At 48.8% G+C, this 27386-nt stretch overlaps 1 protein-coding gene across 1 annotated transcript in view; it reads right to left on the bottom strand.

Annotated features, from left to right (window-relative positions):
* The window catches only part of LRP6 (LDL receptor related protein 6), a 1212873-nt gene that overhangs the window by 980180 nt on the left and 205307 nt on the right, over positions 1-27386 (bottom strand). Inside the window, exon 3 of the mRNA XM_078673499.1 lies at positions 25152-25349. Within this exon, the coding sequence (XP_078529625.1) occupies positions 25152-25349 (198 nt within the window). The remainder of the gene's footprint in view (positions 1-25151; positions 25350-27386) is intronic.

A 27386-nucleotide genomic window follows, 5' to 3' on the forward strand; every position in this document is an offset into this window, starting at 1 on the left:
TATACAATCTGGATAAAGGCCCCTAAATGGCAGCATAATGAAACAATGGTTTGTTTAGAATACTGTCAAAACATTTCTTATGTACTGGGAGGTCGGGAGGGGGAAGGGCAAAGGGGATGGGAGGGCTGGTCCTTATCTGAGCCCTTTAAAAAAAAAAACTGCATGCATGGCACTTACTTACCTTCAGTAATGCCATGTCTGGTAGAGACTATTGAACCGCAGATTACTCACCTTGTGAATTAACCCCCCCAGCCAGGCATGACTGGATACGGAAACTTTGGAAGACTTGAGTTTGACAGCTGTCTGGACCACTATATCTGCATCACCTCTGCATGCAAACATACGTTTTCCTGATATCCGTCCGTGTCAACAGATGTGGAGCCATTGAAATCGGAATATGACTCTGTGCAGACTACCAATTTGGAATCTTATTAAAGGACTACTTAAGTTTGTTCCCTGGAATGGGTGAGTTAGTCTAATCTGCCAGGGGCTCTACCAGAAGGTTAAAAACGTGTTCTTCTGACAGAGTTCTAACTACATATTCCTCACCTCGAGAATGGATACAAAAGTAGTAATGTGAAAAGCAGCGAGTCGAAGACCCCCAATGCTGCCCGGCGCAGGGTCACCTTTAATTCACTATGGATTCGCTATCAAAATAACAAGGCAGGCGCTGGGAACTGGAAGGCAAGAAAAAGGTTTAGTACTCTCAAGAGCAGACCACGTCATCTGCAGACACCGGGATGTCTCAGGGAGGTGTTCTGCTGGCAACTGCTTTGGCTCTTCCTTTTATACAGGTTTGACACAATGTATTTTTTCCATTTATCATGGTAACAAGCTTGGAGTCTCCGCCCCGGGCAGGTTGTCACACAAGCCGAACATTGTTTCATCAACATGGTTACACAAGCCCAACATTAATTCTCCTCCCACCCAGGTCAAAACAGACAATTTAATCTTGCAGCTGGACCTTGCTTCAGGGTCTAAAACATGTGAGACCGGCCAGATCTAAGAGTCCGTTCTGTTAATAAAAAACAAGTCTTGCTGTGTGCAGTGCAACAAACCATGTTTGCAACAGTCTGTTTGGTATTTGGAACCTGTTTGTGTAGGAGTATCCATGGGTTGGGGCGTGGCTTGGCCACTAACGAGAATGGACGCGTGAGCGCAAAGCTCCGTGCCCACCTTCCCAATTATCCTGATAGCCTTTGCCCTGATGTTCCTGATGAGTCGGGTACGCTCGCCGACCCCGGCGTGGCCATTGTGATTTGGCCTGGAGCGGTGAAATTAGCCCGGCGGCGGCGGAACAGCGGGTTGCTGGCGGATCCCCGGAGGCGGCGCCGGCCATTTTCCTGCGGCCTGTGCGGTCGGCCTCATCCCCGGCCTCGATTTGTTGGCTGGCCGCTTTGGGGCGAGGGCCAGCCGGTCTCCTGTTGCGGCGGGGGCCAGGGCTCCGACATCACTTCTGTGAGGTGGCGATTGGCAGCGGGGAGGCCGGGGTCCTGTTGGGGACCTCTGCAGTGGCCTGCGGGAGAGGCGGCGTGTGGCGGAGGTGCCCGTGTGCTGGGATCGCTCCCCGGCGGCCGACTGGAGGCCTAGCGGGCTGTGACCCTCGGCGTGCTGGGGGTGGCCAACTGTCGCGGAGACCCATCCCGCCACCCCCGATTGTACTGAGTGGCGCTCATTGCACCCGGTGACCGTGGGGCTGAGAGTGGCCCCTGATCTGGCCCGCCCTTCACTAGCGGAACTTTGGAGAGGGTGCTCGGCTGATCCGAGATCTCGGCGGACCCTGAGTGCCATGGAGGTGGTGGTATTGCGGACAGCCTGCAGGCCTCTTGTGGTGGCGCTGATCCTCTGCTGCGCCCAGCAGAATCACTCTCGTCTCCGGCCTGGCGTGAGCGGGCACTGGATCCACGTTGTTGGCTGTCGCTTCCGGTGGGAGTTGTGGGCCCAGTGGAACACCCAGAGACCACGCGGAGCCAGACTGTGGAGGTGACCGATTGTGGGTGCAGGGGGGTGGACGCCCTTTGGATGGGGCGTGCAGCCTATGCCACTGCCCTGATGGCGTTTCCTGGGGTTTCATCGTATGGCAGGTAGCCTCCTTGCACTCGACGTCTGCAGACCGGCATCTGCTGATGGGGTGCTTCCCCCCTCGCCTCGGAGGTCGTATTAGCAAGGGAACGCATCCTGGGGCTCGGCAGCTGATAGGACACTGATGCCCGACATTACATGGGAAAGAGTGGATGCTTTTCCCTAGCGGGAGACTGGACTGCGACCTCTCCCTGCACGGGGGCAACGACGCTGCGGCTGGGATGAACCGGATGCACCCGCTGCCACGCCTGGTTTGCCTCTGGTCCTGCTCCTGGTGGAGAGTCGGACTTGGCCCATCCTTGTGACGACTGCCCTGCGGGGCGCGGCGAGGTTGGTTGGACTTCACGGTAGAGAATCCAGAGTCCTACAGAGTTGCGGTGCCATTGACAGGCGACCCAGCCCTGAGATTTGGGCCATAGATTGCACCGTGGAACTTCCGGACCATAGACTTCAGTGAGTTCCCCAGGTGGCTCTTACCTCGCGGGCCGCCCCACGGGCGCAGAGACCAGGTGCGGAGAGACGGCCACCGCCATGGGAAAGCCACGCCAGAAACCGCCTCCTGACCACGCAGAGAATTTACCGGGCACCCGGAAACTTGATTCGCCCAGTGACGCTACAGCGGGCCTTCAGCAGCATCAGCTGGATCAGATCTTGAAAGCCATTACCGACACGAGGGAGGCCTTGCATCAGGACATCACCCAGGTATCCACGAGTTTGGGCTTACTACGGGCGGACCATGGGAAGTTGGCAGACCGGGTCAAACAAACTGAGGCTCGATTGGGCGAGCTGGAACCCACCCACAAGGAGACGGAGACTGCCCTGGAGGACCTGCAGCGGAGGGTACAGATGCTGGAACAGAGGGCAGAGGATGCGGAGGGACGCAATCGACGTAACAATATACGCGTGGTGGGCCTGCCTGAAAAAAAAATCGAGGGGACCGACATGGTGAGCTACCTTGAGACCTGGCTCCGAGAAGTGGTTGTTCCTGAGGGACTGACACCGTTTTACACCCTGGAGCGAGCTCACCGCGTTTCGGCCTGCCCCCCTGCAGCTGGTCGGCCCCCTCGGCCGGTTGTTGCGCGCCTTCTGCATTTCAGAGACCGGGACATTGTGTTGCAGAGAGCGCGGGCGATGGGACCTTACGAGGTGGACAATGCCCGGGTTTCCATCTATCCCGACTATTCTTTTGAGGTTCAAAGGCAGCGCTCCTCGTTCCTGGCAGTCAAGAAAGCTCTCCGGGATGAAGGTATCCGCTACTCCCTTTTGTTTCCAGTCCGACTACGGATCATGCTGGAGGGCAACTCCTCCTTCTACAATACCCCTGAAGAAGTGTGGGACTGGTTGGAATCCTACAAGGCCAGGATCGACGCTCACCCGTGGACTGAAGAGAAACGAGATACAGCACCGAAACCTGGAAGGAACAGGAGGAGCAGGAGGCAGCCAGCAGCTAATCGGGTCCCCTCCGTCTAGCAGACTGAATTGGAACGCAAGGAGGCCCTCAAAGCCGTCTCTACTATTTCCAAGGTGGTGCAGTCAACATCAGCTGCGGACTCAGGCACCCACAGGGGTCAGAGGATGGGACGTCTGAGGGCTCGAGAGGTGGAGGTCCGCTCTACCTCATGTCACACCGGGGACTGCGGACGGCCTCCTTGATGAATGATCCCTGTATCTTTCTCACTGTGGTATAGTAAATAACTGTGTGCTATATGGTGGGGGATGAGGGGTGGTCTGTTCCTCCTGTGCTGGGTGAGTGCTGCCGAGTCGATGGCAGCTATGCTTAGTGGGGGGTTTTATTGCTGACCGCCTAGGGGTGCGAAACAGCAGGTGAGTTCTTTGGGAGGTTGGGTTAACGACATTAGTGAGACTCACTGTCCGCGTAGTTGCGGCGCTGACCCCCCCCCCCCCCCCAATCTCTGGTAGTTGCCAGAGACTTTTTTCTTTTCAGTTGGGATTGTATTTGGATGGGTTCCTATGTTTCAGTGCCTGTTCTGGGGGTGGGTGGGAAGAGGGTTTGTTGGGCTGCTTCGGGCTTGGGGTTTTGGGGGACTGTCAGTGCGTCTGGGGCTTTACCAATGAATCGAATTGTATGTGTAATTTTGAATGGGGACCCCACCTGAATTAAAATGTGTAACTTGGAATGTACGGGACTGAATTCCATGCTGAAAAGACAAAGTGCATGCCTATCTTGTTCGCAGAGGGATCCAGGTGGCTTTCATGCAAGAAACACACATTGACCAAACGGAGGGGCGGGCTATACAGCGCAGGTGGCGGGGTCAACGGTTTTATACTACTTACTCGGCCTTTGCACGGGGAGTTTTAATCTGGGTGAGAGCAGGAGTTCCGTTTCAACCTTTGGTGACCTTAGTGGATCCTGATGGGAGGTTTGTGGCTGTGCAGGGCCGGCTTGATGGAAGGGATTTGACGCTTTGTAGTGTGTACGCCCCGAATGTAGAGCAATCTGCTTTCTTTGCGCGACTATCGGGGAAGTTGGCTGCGGTTTTGGCAGGCACGGTCTTACTAGGAGGGGATTTTAACTGTGATAGATGTGGACCTAGATAGATCACACCCACCTTTAGCACAATCAGCGTCTCGAGGATGGCAAGGAGCAGGCGAGAATGGCAAGGCGGGTGGAGGTTGGTTGATGCATGGCGAACGCAACACCCTGCTGGAAGGGATTACTCATTCTATTCCCCCCCCACACGATCTGCACGTCCGACTTAACAGCATTCTATGCTCGCCTGATGTTCAGAGTTTGGTCCGCCATAGCGAATATCTGGCTAAAACGATCTCTGACCATAACCCTTGCTTGGTGGTGATCCGGTGGACTCGGCTGCGCCAGGCTATTCCAACGTGGTGCCTAAACCCGCTAGCGCTGGAAGACTCGGCCTTTAAGGCCACTGTACAAACCGGCGTGGAGGGCTATTTTACCGCGAATGAGGGCACGGCATCGAGTAGAGCCCTTGAGTGGGACGCCTTCAAGGCGGTGATTAGAGGGGTTTGTATCTCAGCCATGGCGGGGGCCGGCAAGACCCTCCTACAGGACCTCGCACAGAGCGAGGATCGGTTGCGCGCAGCGGAACGAACTAGCCATGGGGATTCTGAGGCTCATGAGGAGGTTGCGACGCAGATGGAGAGGCTTCGCTGATTCGACCATAAGGAATTTCTTGTTAGGGCTCACGCTGAGCGCGACACGGTGGGCTCCTTGCTAGCTTGGCTGGCCAATCCCACGACTCATGGCACCCCAATCCTAACTCTCTCCACGACGGAGGGGCGCTTGGACTTTACCCAATCAGAGATCAACACCCAGTTCTTCCAATACTATGAGCACCTGTACAAGAGTACGATGCCCAGCGCGCCTGAGGAACTTGACGACTTCCTACTTGCAGCGCGGTTGCCGTGTCTCGATCCGGACCATGTGGACCGCTTGGGCGGAGAGATCTCCATTGGGGAGATTCACACGGCCATTAAACATATGGCTCCCCGCAAGACCCCTGGCGCAGATGGCCTGCCGATCGAGTTTTACGCGGCCTATGCGGACGTGTTAGTCCCGCGGTTATGTACTGTCTTCAGAGAGGCCTGGGAAGCTGGGGCTCTACCCACGACCACTCGCGAGGCCATTGTAATACCCTTACTGAAGCAAGGAGGAAACGCCAGCTCTCGTTCGGCCTATCGCCCGCTATCCATGCTCACGACTGATTACAAAATCTTGAGTAAGGTTCTTGCAACGCGACTCCTTGCTCATATGCGAACTTTGGTACATACGGACCAGGCGGGCTTTATTCCCCAACGCGCCACTGCTACTTGTGTGCGTCGCCTACTCCGGGTCATGGGGGGGGAGATGTTTAAGGGCTCCCGGGGGCCGCGGTACTCTCGATTGACATCGAGAAGGCCTTCGACAGCGTAGAATGGCCATACCTGCTCAGGGTTTTGGAGGCGTTTGGACTGGGAGAGCGGTTTGTGAGGTGGACCGCCTTGCTCTATAATGCCGCCACGACTCGAGTAAAAACGGGTGCCACGATATCGGCCGCCTACCAGGTTGATCGTGGGACGCGCCAGGGGTGTTCATTATCCCCCCTGCTATTCGCACTGGCCGGCTCACGCTCGGATGGGCCAGACCTATGAAGGCCTGATGCTGAGGGGCGAGTCCCATTACATTTCCTTATATGCAGATGTTCTGCTGATGTTTTTGGCGAATACTAGTGACTCGCTTCAGGGAGCCAGGCGTCTCCTCCTTGACTTTGGTAGCCTCTCGGGACTGCGGGTCAAGTGGGGGAAGTCTTGCCTTTTTCCGATGGCCCAGAGGGAGAGAGAACCCCAAATGGAGGGGAACCTTCGCTGGGAACACCATTGCCTCCCTTATTTGGGTACGCATATCTACCACTCTCACTTAGACCTGCTGGAGGGCAACGTCACTAGGGCGATCAGGAGCTTGCAGAGTTCCATGGGATTCTGGCGGGCTCTACCCCTGTCGGTGGCGGGACGAGTGGCGTTGCTGAAAATGGTTGCACTTACTCGTTTATTATATTTGTTCCGCACCCTACCGGTGTGCATACCGGTGTGGATCTTTCGCAGACTCCGGTCCTTAACCTCGGGGTTCATCTGGGGATCGGGCAGGCGCCGTGTTGCTCTGACCACTTTGATGCGCCCCAGGGCGGATGGGGGGCTGGCAGTCCCAGATTTTGAGTGGTACTATCTGGCGGCACAATTGCAGTGGCTCACTCAGGCGGTGGCGCGAGAATTCCGCGGACCGGAGGGGCCTCAGGGCAGGCTGTTTCCCAGGCATGTTATTTCTTTCATAATATTGGGCCAGAAGTTGGACTTAGCTCATTTCACTTTTGAGGAGCACACTCTCAGTCTTTGCTGGCTTCGCAGTCATAAGCGCTCAGGTATTATTCACCCGTACGCTCCTGAAATTCCTTTGGGGATTTGCAAAGCCCTCCTGCATGGAGGTGATTGGTCGGCGATGGCAACATGGGAGGAACTGGGATTGCACATGATGGGTGACCTGTACAGCGATGGGGCACTGCTGACCTTTCGGGAGTTGCAAGACAACTATGGCCTCCCGAGGGGGGATTATTTGTTGCATGCCGCCCTAGTGGCTAGTATTCAGTGGGGTAGCGGGCTCACCGAGCCGCCATCCGCGGGTTGCCAATATGTGGTTATGGCAGCGGGTACTTTTAAGGCCGACACTTGTCTTTACCGGAGACCCTCGACGGGAGCCATGTTGCCCCTGGACGGGCTACGAGGCAAATGGGAACTGGATATTGGGAGACCTATCCCTGAGACGACATGGCCTCAGTTGGTTCGGCGCGCCTGGAAGGGCACTCGGAATGCTCGGTTCCAGTTAGTCCAGTTTTTCACACTCCACAGAGCGTACTTGACACCTGTTAAGATTTCGCAATACTTTAGGAGGTACCACATCGCTATGCCCGAGATGTAGGACGAATGGGGCTGATTTCGCCCACATGTTTTGGTCTTGTAGTAGACTGACTGCCTACTGGGGTGCAATACTGGCTTGTCTGAATGCTGTCACGGACCGAAGGATCGAAGTGGATATGGGCACCTGTTTGCTGCTCTGGTTTCCTCACACCCCCGAACGAAAGTCACTAGCAAATTCTATGACCTGGGCCTGGTTTTGGCAAAAAGGGAAATCACCATGCACTGGAAATCAAGCCAGGGCCCTAGTTATCTAAGATGGAAGGCCGCTCTTCAGCGCTGGGCGGGGGCTGAGAGCACGCTTAGACTGCAGCAGGCCAGACGATTAGACAATGATAATGCCTTAGAAGTAGCCAGAGCATGGGAGGCCTTAGTGACAGCGCTTAAACGGCCAGAGGTTAGCTCGAGTGAAGAGGAGGAGGAGGCGCTGGCGTATTGCTAACACTCTAGTGGGTGGACTATTCTCAACGCAGGTATCATGAGGGCACATGCACAGAATGGACATAGAGGAAACTGTCTCCCTAATCTGTACAGATATGTTCAAAGACACTACTAGGTGGAAAGTAAATACTGACACTATCATCGTTTTCTATGGATTGCGGGCGCACTGACAGGGGTGGGGGGGTTGACGGGAGGTGGATTTGTGGGGTTTGTTTTGTAAAAGGCATAAGTACCAATACCGTGTATAGATATTGAGCTGTCAAGCACTGCAATGATATACTGATGGATGTTCCTTTGTGGATACGATTGCCAATAAAAATATGTTTACAAAAAAAAAAAAGGAGTATCCATGGGTTTGCCTGTAAACAGAGATGAGAGGAAAAATGAGTTTGTGGCAGCAGGTGGTGTTGATGTTTGTCGTGGCAATAGTTTTTAGTCCCTAGCACACAAGGTTTGTTCAGAGAGTCAGAAGGATGCTAGCAAGGACAGGGTGAAACGAAGGTGACCAAAGGAGTACAAAATGGCTGCGGTCGGTCAGAATGACTGTAGTTTATGTGCACGTAGGAACTTCCATCAGACAAGATGGCGCAGATAATGTTCATGATTGTCGTTTTGCTTTTAACAGTACCTCCCAATACGATGGATCTGTGGAATGGTTCAGACAAGGAAATTCTGCTAGACAGATCATACGAAGTGCTCCTTCCGCCGAACCTGGTTACCCAGGCAGGACTGCCTCATGACACATGGAGGAATGCCCATGTAGCAGCCTGGCAGATGTTCCAAAAAAGTGGCAAACCACCTCAACAATTGGCAGTCCAACATAGACTGTACGAGACAGGCGATAGGGCATGGAAATTGCTTGCATGGCTGGGCGCGAAAGGAAGTGAAGTTGAGATGGGAGAGACACCCCACCCCCACCACGGGGGCCACTGCCCAATACTACACGGAACTATACACAGCTAAATCACAAGCGAGTGAGGCGCAAATAACCCAATACTTAGACACAATTGAGCTTCCCTCATTCTCTCAGGAGAGGGACAGGCTAGAGGAAGACCTAACTCTCGAAGAAGTCACGGAAGCCATTGGCCGCCAAAAGTTGGAGAAAACCCCGGGCGGAATTCTTTAAATTAAATAATAGCCTGCTGGCCCCATACTTACTAAATATGCTCAAGACGCAAAAGAACAAGGGATTCCCCTAAAAGATCTCTGAATGGCTACCGTAGCTGTAATTCATAAAGTAGGTAAGCCCCCAGAAGAATGTGGGTCCTATCGACCCATCTCACTGCTCAATATTGAAACAACGATTCTGGCCACTATTCTTGTGATGCGTCTCTTGACGGTTATTGCCCTCCTGATACATAGAGACCAATACAGTTTTATGCCGAAGCGTGCCATGCACTTTAAATTACGCTGACAGGCTAATTGAATGTACACAGTTAAGGGTCGAGATAGCCTCCATCTGCTTCTATCACTGGATGCCGAGAAGGCGTTCGATACCATTCATTTATGAGATGCACCCAAGAGTAGTTTGGATTTGGTCCAATATTTAGGGAATGGTTGGTACTTCTAAACCATGCGCCCGAGCCTAAAGTCTGGGTCAATGGGGTGGTCTCGACGAGCTGGCCGATTCAACGAGGCACTAGACAGGGTTGTCCCCTGTCCCCCCTGCTGTTTGCCCTCATATTGGAGCATTTGGCCTGTGTAGGTCGAGCCAGCCAAGTGGTGGATGGTTTCATAGAAGTCCAGATTTTTAGAGAAAACCTATCGCTATATGCGGACGATATTTTATTATATGTTATGGACCCAGCTGTGACACTCCCCCAAATTTTGCAAATCTGAGCACGTAGGAATGCACTAAAGTTCAAATTACTAGTGGATGCTTGGACTACTAAGCTTTCCTGACCGGGATCATTAGCAGGAATTATGAGTCTCCCTGAGGAAGGCAGTGTGGTTTTCCTCCTGTCTATTAACTGGAGGACAAAAGCCTAGCTTTAACCAGGTGCCTACCAGAATATTTGTCATAGCCTCATTACAAAGGAGAGGTTCCAGGTTTCCTGGCTGGACTGTGCTGGGTTGAAGACCTCTAAATGAACATTAGTCTTGACTTCTTGGGGAGGTCAAGAATTTCTGCCACTCTCCAAACACCTGGAGAAAAAGAGGGGGACTTTTCAGTGATCGTAGTTGGGTTTGGGGAGGAAAGGCTAATGACTGGGAAAGTGTCCAGACAACTGGCCTCCTGAGGTCAAGAGGCTGGCCTTGTCATATTGGTCATCATCATCGTCCCAATAATCACATCCCCAATATATTTTGGGGCACAGGGGTCCGGTTCTGAATGGGCATACTGTTGAGTGGAGCAAGGGCCTCAGAGTCTGCCAAAACTATCTGAGCAGTTTCCACCTCAGGTGACCTAGGAATGGCCGCTGACATCTGGTGTCAGTCGTGGACCCAGCAGTAGAGGCCAGCGTGGCATCGAAGGAAGGATCATATGGGGGTTGGAGCATGCAACGCTGGAGCTTGAAAAACAGGTTGGTCTCTGTCAAGAGGCCCAGTTATCGTAGACTTTAAAATAACTGGAGGTCCCAGGCCCATGAGACCAAAAGGTGCTTCAGAGGGATCTGGAACAGCACCAAAAATTTGGTCCATGCTTACCTTTACCTGCTGTAGCGGTGTCTCCGTTCTGCTTCTGCTCCACCTCAAACGGACGAACATTGGAATTGGTTCTGCAGAAGGGAATGCCTCCATGGTCTAGGTGTGCCAAGTAGCAGACAGAGAGTGACCCATGTTTCGACTTCTGGTGCTTTATCTTGTGCTTTTTTATTTTTTAAACCTGAACTCCCTACCCTCAACAATGACTAGATGAGTCATCTTGCCCCCAGTTCCACTATGTTAATCACAAACTACTTGAAAGCGGCTCCAACAAGACAAAGGAGCAGGCACAAACAATGTTTTAAGTTTAGGAAAATCTCAAATCCCAAGAAAGAGGATCAAAGAGTTGTACAAAAAAAGAAATAAAGGAATCTATGTGAACAAACCAATTGGACTTCTATTAATTTACATAGTGTGCTAACAAGAACTATTTTCGTTGAAACTATTTGAAGCTGTCACAGATGATATGGGTCATTTGGCAGCTGTACATATGGAGTAAGAAATGAAAAATAAAAATTCAATTACGTTCATGCTTTTCTGCTTTAAAATTCTGTTTTTATTAAGTTCTGCATTCTGACCAAGATATGACTTAAGTAGATAGTGAATCAGTTCACTTCAGACACAAAAAGTAAATGCAATAAGTGTGTCATGTGCTACTGGCTAAAGAGAAGACTCTACACTTTGTCAATGTTTGACAATGTTCTTCCTCACTCAAACGAGTACAGTAAACTATGATTTTTGGAACTATCAGTTCCATAGCAAAGAGCAAATGTTTTGCAAGAAAAAGTAAAAATCCATTCCCGGTGAATGAATTGGAAAGTTGGTAAAAGTACCACTCACCTTCTGCATCAAACAAAGCCCATACTAGGTGTATAATATAGAATTAAAAAATACAAGTAAATAAAAAGAACATTGAAATAAGAAAATAAAATTGTAAACCCAATTAAAATATTTTAAGAAACTAATGAGGGCAACACAAACTATGGCGTAACTACTGGAACAAAGAGGCCAGAACTGCCTAAGACTAAACTAAATGCACAGGCCCACCTAGTAACAGGGCAGGATGTGGTCAAGACAGGTTTGAGCTCCTGAGGTTTTTCTACAAACATATACCTACTGCAAACATTTGTTCCATTTAGGGATGGCACCACAATATTAACATTACATACATCATGTACTGTAGGCCAATATCTATGAGCCAGGCAGAAGAGAACATTGTAAGAAAATCAAAAGATGCAAGATATTACCATATTAGTCAATAATCATAATAAGATCAATTGATTAAGAAGTATCCAATCATTCATAAGGGAAACTACTTTTTCTGTTGATAAACTGACCTGACCTGGTCAGAGCAGGTCGCTCCACCCGCCGCGTGGCCCACCTGCGTGTGCCCAGTCCCCGTTTGCCGCCGCCACTGCCGGTAACTACTACCTGGATCGTCTTTTGTTGCATTTTGCCGCATTTAACTGTATTGTGCCAGTATTCTGTTTTGTGCCAGTACTCCCTTTCTCCCGCTGTTGTGCCCTGATTTCTCTGTTGTGCCCCTGACCTTTGTCCGCTCCATCGCCGCTTTCCTCCCGTTGTTGTGCCTCTGACTGTTTGCCTGCCCCCTGTGTGCCACGGTTGTGCCCCTGTTCGGTTTCTTCTCTCCGTTCCTCCGCTGACCCATCCCGCTTCCCGCTGTTGCTCCCCTGCGGCCCCACCCCCGCTCCTTCAGCCTCACCTCGCTCCCCTCCCCACTCGCCACCCCGCTCCCGCCTCCCAGCTGTTCCTCCCTCGCTCCGCCCCCTCAACTCTCCATTTATGGCAGAGTCCGCGCATGCGCGCAGCGGGTACGCCAATGGTGTGCCAAAGGTAAGCCCGTCTGCGCCCGTCCGCGCCTGGACCGCGCCCAGCGCCAGACCCCCTGGCTCTCACAGATGCCATCCCACCCGCCGGGCGTACGACGACACCCTCAGCGCACTCAACACCGGACGCCTCCCCGGCTGCCACCAAGCCACCCCAGGACGCACCCACGGACCCTTCACCTGCCAATCCTGCAAGTTTGCCTGCATCCGGACCTGCAACCCACCCGCACCCGCCAAGCCAAGCACCATCAGCAATCACCTGAAGTGCATCCTGCTCAACACCCGCTCCGTCCACAGACACGCCGTGGAACTATGGAACCTGCTCGACACCACATCTCCGGACGTCGCCTTCCTCACGGAGACCTGGATGAACGCCTCCTCGGCACCAGACATCGCCATAGCCATCCCGGACGGCCACAAGATCATCCGGAGGGACCGCGTCAACCAGACCGGAGGAGGCATCGCCATCGTCCACAAGAACACCATCCGGATCACAAACAACTCCAACGTTACCCCCACAGCTGCGGAACATCTCCATTTCCAGATACACACGGACCCCAAGACCACACTCCGAGGCACCCTCATCTACCGACCCCCAGGACCCCGCACACAATTCAGCGAAGACATCGCAGGCTTCATCAGCCCACACCCCCTCCCCTGCGCTGACTACATCCTCCTAGGGGACCTCAACTTCCACCTGGAGAACAACACCACCACCACCACCACCACCACCCTTCTGGACAACCTAGCCAACCTCGGACTCAAGCAACTGGTGAACACCCCCACCCACTACGTCGGACATACGCTTGACCCAATCTTCTCCTCCAGCAAGCACATCTCCTTCAGCCATTCCACCGGACTCCACTGGACAGACCACAGCTGCGTCCACTTCAGCTTCAGAAAGACCACAAGTCACCACCTCCCGCAACAGGTTCCCCGCAGGAACTGGAACAAGATCACCACCGAGCAGCTCACCGCATCACTGAATCAGAACCCTCCCACCAGATCAACGAACCCCAACCAAGCAGCCCTCAACCTCGCACAGTGGATCACCAACTGCGCCGACGACCTCGCACCACTGAAAACCCATCCCAGCAGGCCCGGAAGCAAGAAAGCCCCGTGGTTCAACGACAACCTCAAAAACTCCAAGAAGAACTGCCGCACCCTCGAGAATGCCTGGCGAAAGAACCCGACCACAGACAACATGACCGCCCTCAAGTACGCCACCCGCAAACACCACCAGCTGATCCACACCACCAAGAAGACAGCATTCAAGGAACGACTAGACAACAACGCACACAACAGCAAGGAGCTCTTCAGCATCGTCAAAGAGCTCTCCAACCCCAGCCCCGGAAACATCACTCCCTCACAAGACCTCTGCAACTCACTCGCCACGTTCTTCCACAGCAAGATCGCAGACATACACAACAGCTTCGGCGAACAGACCTCGCACCCCACCACGGATCCGACACGCCCCACCACCACCCTCCGCGACTGGACCCCAGTCAGCACTGAAGACACCACCCGCATGATGAACACCATCCACTCCGGATCACCAACCGACCCATGCCCCCACCACGTCTTCAACAAGGCAGACTTCGTCATCGCACCCCAACTCCGGGACATCATCAACTGCTCCTTCAACACCGCCACCTTCCCGGAGAGCTGGAAACACGCCGAACTCACCGCCCTTCTGAAGAAACCATCAGCAGACCCCACTGACCTCAAGAACTACCGCCCCATCTCGCTCCTCCCGTTTCCTGCCAAAGTCATCGAGAAGACCTTCAACAAACAGCTGGCCGCCTTCCTCGAGACGAACAGATCCCTCGACCACTCACAGTCCGGCTTCCGAGCCAATCACATCTCGGAGACCGCCCTCATCGCAGCCACCGACGACATCCGAACCCTGCTCGATAACGGGGAAACAGCGGCCCTCATCCTCCTGGACCTCTCCGCAGCGTTCGATACTATCTGCCACCGCACCCTAGTACAACACCTAAGCAACGTCGGAATCCAAGAGAAGGCACTGGAGTGGATCATTTCGTTCCTCACCAGAAGAACCCAGAGAGTCCGCCTCCCCCCGTTCAGATCAGAGGCCACCGAAGTCATCTGCGGCGTACCACAAGGATCATCACTCAGCCCCACCCTCTTCAACGTGTACATGAGCCCGCTAGCAGCCATCGCACGCCAACACAGCCTCAACATCATCTCCTACACCGACGACACCCAGCTGATCCTTTCCCTCACCAACGACCCCGCCACCGCCAGAACCAACCTGCACGAAGGAATGAAAGAAGTAGCAAAGTGGATGAAGAACAGTCGTCTGAAACTGAACTCAGACAAGACAGAAGTCCTCATCCTTGGACCATCACCATCTGCCTGGGACAACTCCTGGTGGCCCCCGGCCCTAGGCAGCGCACCCATACCAACGGACCACGCATGCAACCTGGGATTCATCCTGGACTCCTCCCTGTCGATGACCAGACAAGTCAACGCCGTCTCGTCCTCGTGTTTCAACATCCTACGCATGCTCCGAAAGATCTTCCGTTGGATCCCCACCGAAACCAGGAAGACTGTCACCCAGGCACTTGTCACCAGCCGGATGGACTACGGAAACACCCTCTACACCGGAACCACCGCCAAACTGCAGAAAAGACTCCAACGCATCCAGCACGACTCATGCTGGACATCCACAGCCACATCTCCGGACACCTGAAAGACCTGCACTGGCTCCCCGTCAGCAAAAGAATCACGTTCCGCCTCCTTACCCACGCACACAAAGCCCTCCACGACCTAGGCCCCAGGTACCTCAACGACCGCCGGACCTTCTACACTCCCACCCGCCAACTACGATCGACCAGCCACGCTCTCGCCGCCATGCCACGCATCCGAAAAGCCACCATGGGAGGAAGATCCTTCTCCTACCTGGCAGCCAAGACCTGGAACTCCCTCCCCATCCATCTCCGTCTTACTCAAGACCACCTCTCCTTCAGGAAGCAACTCAAGACCTGGCTATTCGAGCAATAACGGACCCCCCCCAAGCGCCTTGAGATCCTCTGGGTGAGTAGTGCACTATACAAATTTCTTGATTGATTGATTAACTCAGTACCAAAGATCACAAAAAAGAAAAGAAGAAGCAGACTCATGTTTATCCGTTAAACTTTGTTGGCACTATCATTTTATTTTGGTTGGGTGCATTGTCATAGGTTTACCCTGCATCACAAAACGGAACCGGACACTATAATCTATACTAATAAAAACATCAAGTTACATAATTTTCATACGGCTAAAGAATTAATGCATGTAAAATGTGACACGTTTAAGGTCTTATATGCAACATGCATGGCAGACCCCAAATCTAATACATTTAGATGAAACCTAGCGCTATTCTTCATTACCAAGCTCTAAATAATTTCCACCTGTTACCTTAAATATATGGCTTAAAACTGGATGTTCATGCCCACTGCTCTGAGATCCGGGCAATCAACTTGTTTCTGCTTACCTGGTCTTTAGAGTATTTTATGTTAACTCAAAGCCCTTTGCGGAATGTATATTTTTGATTCAAGTGTAAAGCTGCTCACTGCTGCACTAACTCATCAGCTCTCTCATCACAGCAGTGATGCAACCGTAGATATGGTCAGACTACTCGGACCATATCAGTCTGACCAACCTACCCGATTACCTGAACTAACCCCATGCCCTCTACCTCCTCAATGCAATTCCAATATCTCAGGCAGATATTGGGATTACTATTAAAACATCTGAGATCTTGCTTGCATCACACTTTAGGTGGGGGGAGGCTGCTATTTTTTAAGGTAATTGAATTACTCATGAATATTTAACTAATAAGTGGGTGGAAACTATGACACACTGAAAAAAGTCTATTATAATACGGATTTAGGAGTGTGTTTCCTCAAAAACACTGATACATTTTGCACTTTACGTTTACTGCCAATTTCTTTTGGCAGAACTGCTTGACTACTGCCATTTTGGATACAAAATGAGCAGTCTATACGTTCGGACTCTGAACAGGAAGGGTACTGAAGGGGCATCCTGGCAGGAATGTGCAGCAGGCGTGCCAAAGGCAAGCCTGTCTGCGCCCGTCAGCGTCCTGGAAGTGGTCAGCGCCAGCAATGCTGCCAGTTCTGTATCGGTCACGTGGAAATGGAACGAGACTGGTTTATTCCGATAAGGAACTTCGGGTCTTGAGGTAAATTGCTGATTTTTCCAGCACTAAGCAGCAACCTCAAGATGAGATTGGGAGGGAGTGATCTCATTGTCAAACCGGTCTGTAAGGAGGGTTGGTCAGTCACCAGTACTCCCACATGTGGACTTATTAATGCTCATTCACTTATAACGGTACAAAAGGGGGTGGTGATGGACGGAGCATCTGAACCAATCAAACACTCACACCCAGTCAAAAGATCTGGGTTTGATCCATCACCGTTCTTTAGCCCACTCTGCCACCCAGTTCAGACATGGCTATATGCAAATCAGTCTGACCCTGTGCCTCATGGGAACAGTCCAGCCCGAACTGCCAAGCCATGCCTTCTCTGGACCGGAAACAAGCTTCCGAGGACCGCTTTCTGGCATTCCAGCCGTCTTCAGCCCGGCTTGCTTGAATCCAGTGGCAAAGTGAGCAAGGGACTCACGTCTGAGCATACCCTGCCACACTTATGGCGGCCAAAGCGGTACAAAAGGGGGTGGTGATGGACGGAGCATCTGAACCAATCAAACACTCACACCCAGTCAAAAGATCTGGGTTTGATCCATCACCGTTCTTTAGCCCACTCTGCCACCCCAGTTCAGACATGGCTGGTGTATGGATGCTTGTGTCCGGTCCAGGGAAGACATGGCTTGGCAGTTCGGGCTGGACTGTTCCCATGAGGCACAGGGTCAGACTGATTTGCATATAGCCATGTCTGAACTGGGGTGGCTGAGTGGGCTAAAGAATGGTGATGGATTAAACCCAGATCAGTTGACTGGGGGTGAGTGTTTGATTTGCTCAAACGCTCCGTCCATCATCCCCTTTTGTATCGCTTTGTTCGCCCTAAGTGTGGCAGGGTATGCTCAGACGTGAGTCCCTTGCTCACTTGGCCACTGGATTCAAGGTAGCCTGGCTGATGAGGATTATGAATCCGAAACCGGTCCCAGGATGCTTGTTTCCGGTCCAGGGAAGACATGGCTTGGCAGTTCGGGCTGGACTGTTCCCATGAGGCACAGGGTCAGACTGATTTGCATATAACCATGTCTGAACTGGGGTGGCTGAGTGGGCTAAAGAATGGTGATGGATTAAACCCAGATCAGTTGACTGGGGGTGAGTGTTTGATTTGCTCAAACGCTCCGTCCATCATCCCCTTTTGTATCCCATTCACTTATAAAGCATGCACCTTAATGGAGCCTCCTGTTGGAATTCAAGGAGTAGGACATGTTTTTTATAACCAAAACCCGGAACTCTCAGGAAGAAGTGTGACCTTGGGTTCTCTTGCCCAGCTGGCTATAGAGTCCAACACCAAATTAGAGTTAAAAAAAAGATGGAGGGGTAGTGGTCACCTTTAGGGGCAACTGGTGTTTGGAGTAGTTACAAGTGGAGACACTCCCAAGGCTAGAAATGCTAGGTTTCTCACTAAAGAAAAAAGTGCGGTCTGCCCTGACAGGATTGCTCTGCTACAGACCTCCAGGCTCTTTTCATGAGCCCTATCAAACACCATTTCAAACTTGGCTCTGACCCATTCCAATTTCCTGGTTCTCGATGATTTTAACATCTGATCAGAAGACTCTGCAGCACCACAACAATGATTTCCTAACGCCCTTTGAAGCCTGTAGCCCTACACTTCAAAGGTGACACACTAAAATTTGCGCCAAACTCAGTGACTTGGTCGGATAATTTTTTAGTGCTTTTCCAGCTAACTAGACCTAACCTCCTAAATATGGAACATGTTCGAAGAAAGAAAGTGCAGGGCAGAGTCTAGTCCAAACTAGAAAAATTGGACGTTCATAAGTTATTTAATATCTTATTCTGCCACCTTAAAATAGGTGCAATAGAGGTACACTATGAACGGTTAGAGAAGTCAATTGTCGGCACTCTTGACAATATAATTTCTCTGAAGCCTATCCAAGTAGAAAACAAATCTTCAGAACCTTGGTTTACAAATGTTGTGAGGGAGTTGGAATTAAAAGTTAGATTGCGGAAAGGCAATGGCGTAGACTGTATCTTCAACAGGATAAGTCACTCCTGAAAATTGCTACATGATTACAAAAGAGAGAAAAAAAAGCGAATGAGAATTATTATACAAGACCTATTTTAGAAGCGGTCAATAAATCCAAGAAAGTATTCAATATTGTGAAAGATCTTGCTTCCCCCATAATAAAATCAATTCAAATATGATGTTTCTGAACTAAATAGGAACCCTGTAAAAGGATATCAATGTTTTAGTTGTACTCTAGGTTCGGACAGTGCTAATGCTTACTGACAGGAGACACCTGTCTTATTGGAAAATGTGGAACTGCTTCATCAATTTCTTCCGACAGATAGTGATGTTGAAGACATAAGTTGTTAAAATCAACCTTGGAACAATAAATAGAGCTTTATTAGCCGATCCAAGTGTAGAACAACGTTCTGGATGAGTGGTATGAGTGATTGTTGGATATCGTGTGTTGGGTCATTGTGTCAATAGTACCAGCAATTCAATAATAGTTTAGATTCGTATTTTTGTGAGTTAAACTAAGTCTACAAACCAACAATCACCCTTCTTTTGAAATGTAGGATGGAATCATGTAGTAGCATAAAAGACAAATTGGTATATATATATATATATATATATATATATATATATATATATATATATATATATATATATATATATATATACACACACACACACACAGTGTTGGAATACATTTGTAGCAAGCCTGAAGAAGGAGGTGGGACCAGTATAATCCTCCGAAACGCGCCGCTGTCTTTTGCTTACATATGTAAAAAATACATTTGTATAATATCTTATACATGCGAATAATGATGTATTAATGTGTAGGTTGTTGCCATAATTAACTTTGACTTATTTAATTTTGTGACTTGGCTTCTCACTATTTCTATTGTATATATTGATGTGTTATTTTAAGTATTTTTAATGATTTTATATGAACTAGTTTAATAAAACTTCGCAAAGATTTCTTTTTTTTTATTGTCTATATATTTTGACTTTTTGGTAACTGAATATACTGACCCAATGTATGTTGAACAACATTGAAGAATATTGGAGTATCAATGTGCTTTGAAGTGTTGAATGTGAAAGTGGTATGCTAACAGAATATCCCAAAGGGAATCTTTCTTAGACTTAAGCTTCTTTGTGGTGTCCTGCCTTTGGGTTGCTGGACCCCTCTCTTTAGGTCTCGCGACCTATCGATGCGCGCATGCGCATCGAGCGGAGCGAGAATTCAAGTAGCGAAAACATCATGAAACCACCAGCTTTTTGCTGGCGTTTTCATGGCGTTTTCATGCAGTTCACGTGAACCACGTGAACGCGCATCAGGCACTCCTCCCACACCTCCCAGACATCTGCTCGCAAAAGGCTCTCCTCCCTCCCCACATCAAAGGCATCAATCACCGTCCCACAGGCTTCCCCAGCGCTGCCCCGCCCCCTGCTTCACGGCCAGGCCATCTGTTCCCTGCCAGACCTCGCCACCCCTCACCCCTCTTTCTCTAACTTTCCTGCCTTCATGTTTCCATGCGTAAACATCTTCCCTTTGAACACTAGGACTGTTGCAATCACTGTGCTTACCCAATTTAAAAAAATGCAGTGGATGTTTCAAAGAACCTTTCATTTTGCATCTAAATCTCGTCTCTTTCATCGTGATTGTGAAATCACATACTTTCAACCATGCCCATAGATTTACACCCCCTCCCTCTCCAGCGCGCGCTCCACTCGCATCTGCCTGCTGCTCCCCCCACTCCCCCAACCAGCAATTCACACACAGCAACGCCACTCACCCACGCAACGCCACTCACCCACGCAACGCCACTCACCCACGCAACGCCACTCACCCACGCAACGCCACTCACCCACGCAACGCCACTCACACACGCAACGCCACTCACACACGCAACGCCACTCACACACGCAACGCCACGCACACACGCAACGCCACGCCACGCACACACGCAACGCCACTCACACACGCAACGCCACTCACACACGCAACGCCACTCACACACGCAACGCCACTCACACACGCAACGCCACTCACACACGCAACGCCACTCACACACGCAACGCCACTCACACACGCAACGCCACTCACACACGCAACGCCACTCACCATATTGTGCTGCAAAACTAAATACTTATAAGGTCCCACAAGCGAGACCTATTGGCAATGCCAATGCTTGTTTTATTTAGAGAACATAAGGGGATTGCAAGCATTCAAACACTACTATGGTATGAGCCCTGGCATAATCAAAGAGGCTATATCAGAGCTATTATATAATGAGATTGCTGCCATAATTTGTCGCCGCACTACAGGGCACCAAAGGGAAAAGTGGATTTTGTTATAGGACAAGTAGAATTAAGAAGCAACCGGCCCCTTGGACAAGTAGATATTTAATTCAAATCCACACCCCTGCAATCACTAAAATTGCCCTTAAGTGATCAGGTGGCACTTTCTAAAATGATAATGTTATCACAGGTGTTGTAGTACTTTTCTAATCTCCCAGCCTGGATCCCACAACAATGGCTTACATTTCTAGATACACTTCTTACAGAGCTAATATGGGACGGAGAGCAACAGAGGGTAATGCTTCATGCTCAGACGTCCAGTACGAACGAGAGGAATGGGAGTCCAGTACTATAAGAAATTCTATTTAGCGAATATCTGCCATAGTTTGCTCTCTGGCTGGCAAGGATACAGAGGGTGGAGATGGGCGATTTGTGTGGCCCACAGCAGGAGGCAGCACTGATGGCATGGATGTGGGGTGTAACTACTATCTTACCGCCCAAGTCCGGGCTCCTCTGCACAGAACACTGGTGCTGAATGGCAGTGCTCAAGAGAAATGCGGCCTGCACCAGCACTACCACTGTTGGGATTGCCAACTACACAAGGGGGAGCCTTAACCAAGAAGCTACGTGTTTGGACTGAAACCAGATTAGAGAGACAGACCAATAGTTATGAAATGGGGAGAGATTTGAAGTCTAAATTCCATGGTGTAAGATAATGATTTAACTGAGACGCAATTTCTGACATATGGTACCGTACTGAACACCATTACATAACTTTGGGGAGCTAATGAGCATGAACCACTGACCCACGACAACCAAGCACCAATCCTCACACTGTAATGACGCATGGCCTTCTCCCACATGGCTCTGCAATGGTTGAGTTCACCACCAACCTTGCCAGCTCCAATCAACTCATTTAGATGGCAGCCTTGACAACTCCGAACTATCTTCTATGGCATACCCTAGAAGTCCATGCTATCTTCCCAATCACCCTCAACCGCCCCATGGAACCACAGAGAAGCATCAAGATGCTGATAACGCTCCAGCTAAACATCTTCTTTGCTCACACATACACCACCTCAAAGCTATCTAGCCAGCTATAGATACATATTTATGTGCATACGTTACATGTTTTTGAGCTTTTATTACACAAGATGCAAGGGGAAACCTTTAAATATGGGAAATATTTCATGGTTGCCTGTGATATACAGATTTCATCATCATGATGACAGCCCATACACTTCTGAGACAAGGAAGACAATACTGTGTACAAGTGGTACAAATGCAAATTATGAGGCACATTCTAGCTCAACAATATATTTATCAATTTGGTACAGAAAAATATTTGTAGGTGAAATCTGCCAATTTCGCAAACTATGTGGCAAATAATGTGTGAAATGCAGTAAATCTATAATTGTACATGAAAAGCAGTTAAGGCTGCTAACAGAGTATCTTCTAAATTACTGACCCTCATTATAGGCCATTCTTTTATTAATAAATTCAAAAAAGATAAACAAAGGCTAAATATTCTAATTTCAATCAGTGCCCACTGTTAGATACACTTTGCAGTCTTTGGCTTGTTCAAACTTACTACGCTAAAAGAAATATGTAAAAAACTGGTACCATATGATCCTATAATAGCATGTCGAGGTTCTGGCGAGAAAACATACATGCAGTAATGTTTATATATCACCGACTACCGGCCATGGACCATAATGAAGTATGTGATTACTATTCTAACTCCACGCGCACCTTGTTAGTAAGCTAGGTTATAAAGCAGACCGTAGCAGGTCAAACTGCACTTTTAGTTTTTTGATACACTCGCTCAAAAGTAGCTAAACACACTACAGGGACTGAGCCAGTCCCCACAGGGAGGGAGGGACACACACACACACAGCAAATGAGTAGTGAACACCTCCAAGAAGTAGCTAGAAAAAAAGAGAAAAACTGTCCATCATTGGCTGTCCTCCAAAATCAACAACTCTTGCCAGTCATTGGTGGCTGACCAGGTCATAATGTACACTGGTAGCTAGGCCGTATAGTAGAGCAGTCACTTCAGTTACATTCTACAATTTAATGATAAATTAAGAGGTACCAGGGCTCCCAGAAAGAAAAATCTCTGGAAGGCGCTTTCTAAACTCTCAGATGATATTTCCAGTAAAAATTAGTGCTTAATTTGTGCGAGTGTCTGACAGTGCTCAGCACCGGCACCTATTTGGTAGCACCAGCACATATTTAAGGCAGTCCACCACATGGCGGTACTGGGAGTGTTTTTAAAAAATACTTGCATGCTCAAGCCATTCTTACAGCTTTGGGTCACATAGTATAGCCCGATTTGACAAATTTATAGGAAAGTAACAGTAAGCAAATATCGTTAATACTTGCGTATGGTAGCACTGGCATGGAACGTTGGTGGTGCAAGCAGTGGTCTCCTCAGAACTATCTTTGGCCCTTTCACTTATTTTACAGATTAAGTGCTGAGTAAAACAACAAAAAGCACCAACTGAAAGTATGATGCTTTTTACTCAATAATTGTAAATGGCAAATATGCATGTCCGTGGTCACTGAATTCATTTAGTCACTCAAAGGGACAACAAAAAACTTAGACATACTATTACTTGAATATTCATGACACAAGTCAGTCTTTTTAGGTATTTTAACTTGGCTTGTATCTGGTGCAGTCAGGAATGGACTCATGAGAACTTCGACATGTTGCAAACCCAGCAATTTAGAGACGCAGCAAAATGTTACACATGCAAACAAACATGTTGCCTACGGATGACAAGTGATCGAATGGCTCAGAATGAAAAACTGGAACAGAAAGGAACAGTACTCCCATTCGCCCAACTTCAACACCAATATAATCTGGGACCGACTGAAACCTACAGATATGTGCAGATCAGACACGCACTGTTACAGGTAATACCAGCGGGGACTGACGTCCCAGAATCCTCCCCGTTAGAGGATAGACTACTCACTGACTACATGCAACGTAGTGCAACTTCCCTTACTTATAAAAAACTATTGAATAAGCTCACAGACCCCACACTACAACTGCACGAGAGATGGGTGGAGGACCTAGGCAACAGACGATACAGAATGGAACGAGGCACTGGCGTCCCCTAGAGAGGTCGGCATCTCGGCTAGATTCAGGCTCGTACAATTAAAAATCTTGCACCGCGTGTACTACACTCGAACCACATTACAAAAACTTCAGAGAGCACCACATCCCTATTGTCTCCAGAACTGTGGTGAGGAAGGTACCTTGTATCATACCCTCTGGGAATGCCCATTTATAGCAGCCTACTGGCGCCAGATATTGCGCACGATTTCACAAACGCTAAAGGTGTCACTGACTCCAGAACCACGTAAATGCATTTTGAATGTTTGGGATCCAAATGACTTATCCAGATATGGGTTAATATGGGGTACGTTGGCCCTTATGGTGGCAAAGAGAGATATTGCGCAGAAATGGGGCTCAACAGACCTACCCACACTGGCGCAATGGTGCAGAAATATGGACTTACTGATGTTTACTGAAATAGCCGTGTATGTATCTAGGGCTTGTCCTCGTAAATGGAACAAAGTCTGGGCTAATTGGAACACTTACAGGGAGGAAATGTGTGATCCACTGCCAGAAGAGGATGATGCCGACTCAGGAGAAGAAGATGATGGGGAATGGGATTGTGACATTTAAACTGCTAACCATACCAGACTGTATAATGAATGCCTCTCATGAAACTGTATTTATGACCTCCGATTATGTATAACTATAGATCTAGAACATTGCAGAACTATTGTCGTACTGATGGTCATTGTGTATGGTTTTAACGCACTGCAAATAATAAAAATTGTTTAAAAAAAAAAAAAGAAACAGTAAAGTCCTTTGGCATACCCATCCATACACAAGACACTACAAACATCTTCCAAGATCCAGCTAATTTTACTTTCATACTTACCTACATAAAGCATTTCAAAACTAAACAATGGACAAACGCTAATTCCCACAACAGACAATACACCCGTGACACTCCGTGGTGGGTCCAGGTAGAGAATGTGCTGCGATTGCAAATAAAAGTAAGAAGCACTATACAAATTCCAACATGACAAAAAAAATAGCTTAACAAACAGATAATAAATATCACCATCCATTAGGAACTGCTTGAGCAGATAAACATCTCTGCCAATTTTGTATGTTTCTTACCGATGAGATCCATCCAGGTCAGATTTATGAATGAAGCTTAGTTTAGCATCAGCCCAGTAAAGTTTTTGCTCTTCATAATCCAGTGTTAGTCCATTAGGCCAGTAAATTTCAGCATCTATTACAACGGAGCGTCTTGAACCATCCATTCCAGCTCGTTCGATTTTGGGTACTTCCCCCCAGTCCGTCCAGTACATGTATCTGCAACCATTGAAAAGAGAATTATTAAGGGAAGCAACGCATTAACACCTACACCATTACATAAAAGGGCCAAACATTACTGCAAGTTTGCCGATGGCAGCCATGATAAGAAAGTGCTACTGGTTTATAAAGCTTAGAAAAGAAAACGTTGCCTGGCAAAAATATCAATGACCATCTGTACTGCCATTTTCTTTCAACTTTCTTTTCCTTTATTAAAAAAGCTAAATAAAACAAAAGTCCATTATAGAAATTTAAACAGTGCAGGAATTGATGCATATAGGATAGGATAATATGTATACATCCATCTGAATTCACTAACACTTTTTCAGGGATTGGCCCCCTGGAAAGAACTAGTACAGCAAGGGGTATGTTATCTCAAAACATAATGGCCTAGGCTCTAAGAAATGGTCGGTAGCTACAGGGGTGAGCATAGGCTCACGGCTTAAAATACATGCAGCATCCATAAATTATTGTCTAGTCAAATGCTTGCTTTTATTAAAAAATACATATATTTTACAGCTAGTAACCCAAAGGGGAATAGGACGTTCACAAACAACTTACATAGCCCCCTAAGGTCGAGGGCTCTAGTATTTCACTGCAACTCTGTATCAAAGGCAAACGTGTTCCAGGCTGAAGCACTATATAGCAAGCAAGTTCCCCCAGGACCCAACTGGCCAGAAATCAGTATTACCCACACATGTCGGATCAGAACGACTGAAGTAAATGTGGGCCGCCTTCGCAGGAGCTGTAGTGGCTGTGGCCAGCAATTTCTTTGCGAGAGGGATTAAGACTGCTCCTCTGTCACAGGTAAAGCCCACAGGTGTCACCACAACAGCCTCTCTCCTGAAGTGACCAGGTCACACTTCTTGCTGGTGGCCCCTCTCTGGCATACAGGGACACTGCCTCTCCACTGCTCATGGGCTCCGACTCGAACAGCACAAAAAATGTTCACAGCCGCCCCTCTTGGTGCTGAAGGACGCTGGCTCTCACCACCGCACATAGGATACTGCCAACTCAGTGCGACAATCTCCTCACGCCGCCCCCTGGCATATGGGATCGGTGATGCCTCACTCCACAGGGGCGAGGACCCGTACAGCACAGCAGTGATCATGGCTCAGTTCATGGTGTCCTCCTCTGGCATATTAGGGTCACCGACTTTCCCTGCATACTGGCATACTCCTCAGACCCCCCAGGATATTGCAGCATAGATTTGCAAATTTAGCGGCACAAAAATTGAAATTTAGCGGCATTATTGCGGCATTTCTAATCCCTCCTTTTCAGTCTTAAATCACTGGAAACTGTTTTAGTAGAGTATTCCACTTTCAAATAGGCATGTTCAAAGTGCAGAATGACTTGTACACCAAAATTCCTTAAACATTCACTCGACAGTTTACATTACAGAATTTTATTTATTAGGGAATATTTATATTGAACATATTTCTCGATTTAAATAGCATTCAGGCGCTCATAAAAAGAAAAACTGAATCAATACATTGATGGACTCAACCAAGTGAAACAGCATAAATAGTTTTGTTTTGTGACGTGCATGCGCACAGTACCAACTTGTCCAGGAATAGCATTGTATGTGGAGAGCTATGCAATGACAATTAGAGCTTACGGAGTCTCCATAATGAAGTGGTGATGATGAAGAGGACTACAATTTTCAAAGTAAGTGGCCTAATGATAGATTTGTGCTTTGGCTTCCATCAAAAAGCTCCACACAAACTCACAAATTTAAACTGAGGCGTCACAAAAGGTAAAGTAAGAAACATTAATCAAAAACCCTTAAGAAAACGGAAGAGACTTGAACAGTGAAAACAATTCTGCCTGGGCAGTCAGATAACCTTTAACAGTACGAACAAAATACCTTAATGCTTAAAAACGGAGCAAACGTGAACCTAAGAAATTCCTTCCAAATAGGTTATATGTGCTTAAAATAGGAGCCTACAAAAAGGTGCCCAACAAAACCTGCCTCCACTTACTTAGTTGATGAGTACTTTGCTGCGAGTGACATACATGATCTTAGAGGGAAATTAA

The sequence above is a fragment of the Lissotriton helveticus genome, chromosome 1_1 (genome assembly GCF_964261635.1).
Source record: "Lissotriton helveticus chromosome 1_1, aLisHel1.1, whole genome shotgun sequence".
NCBI classification, from domain to species: Eukaryota; Metazoa; Chordata; class Amphibia; order Caudata; family Salamandridae; genus Lissotriton; species Lissotriton helveticus.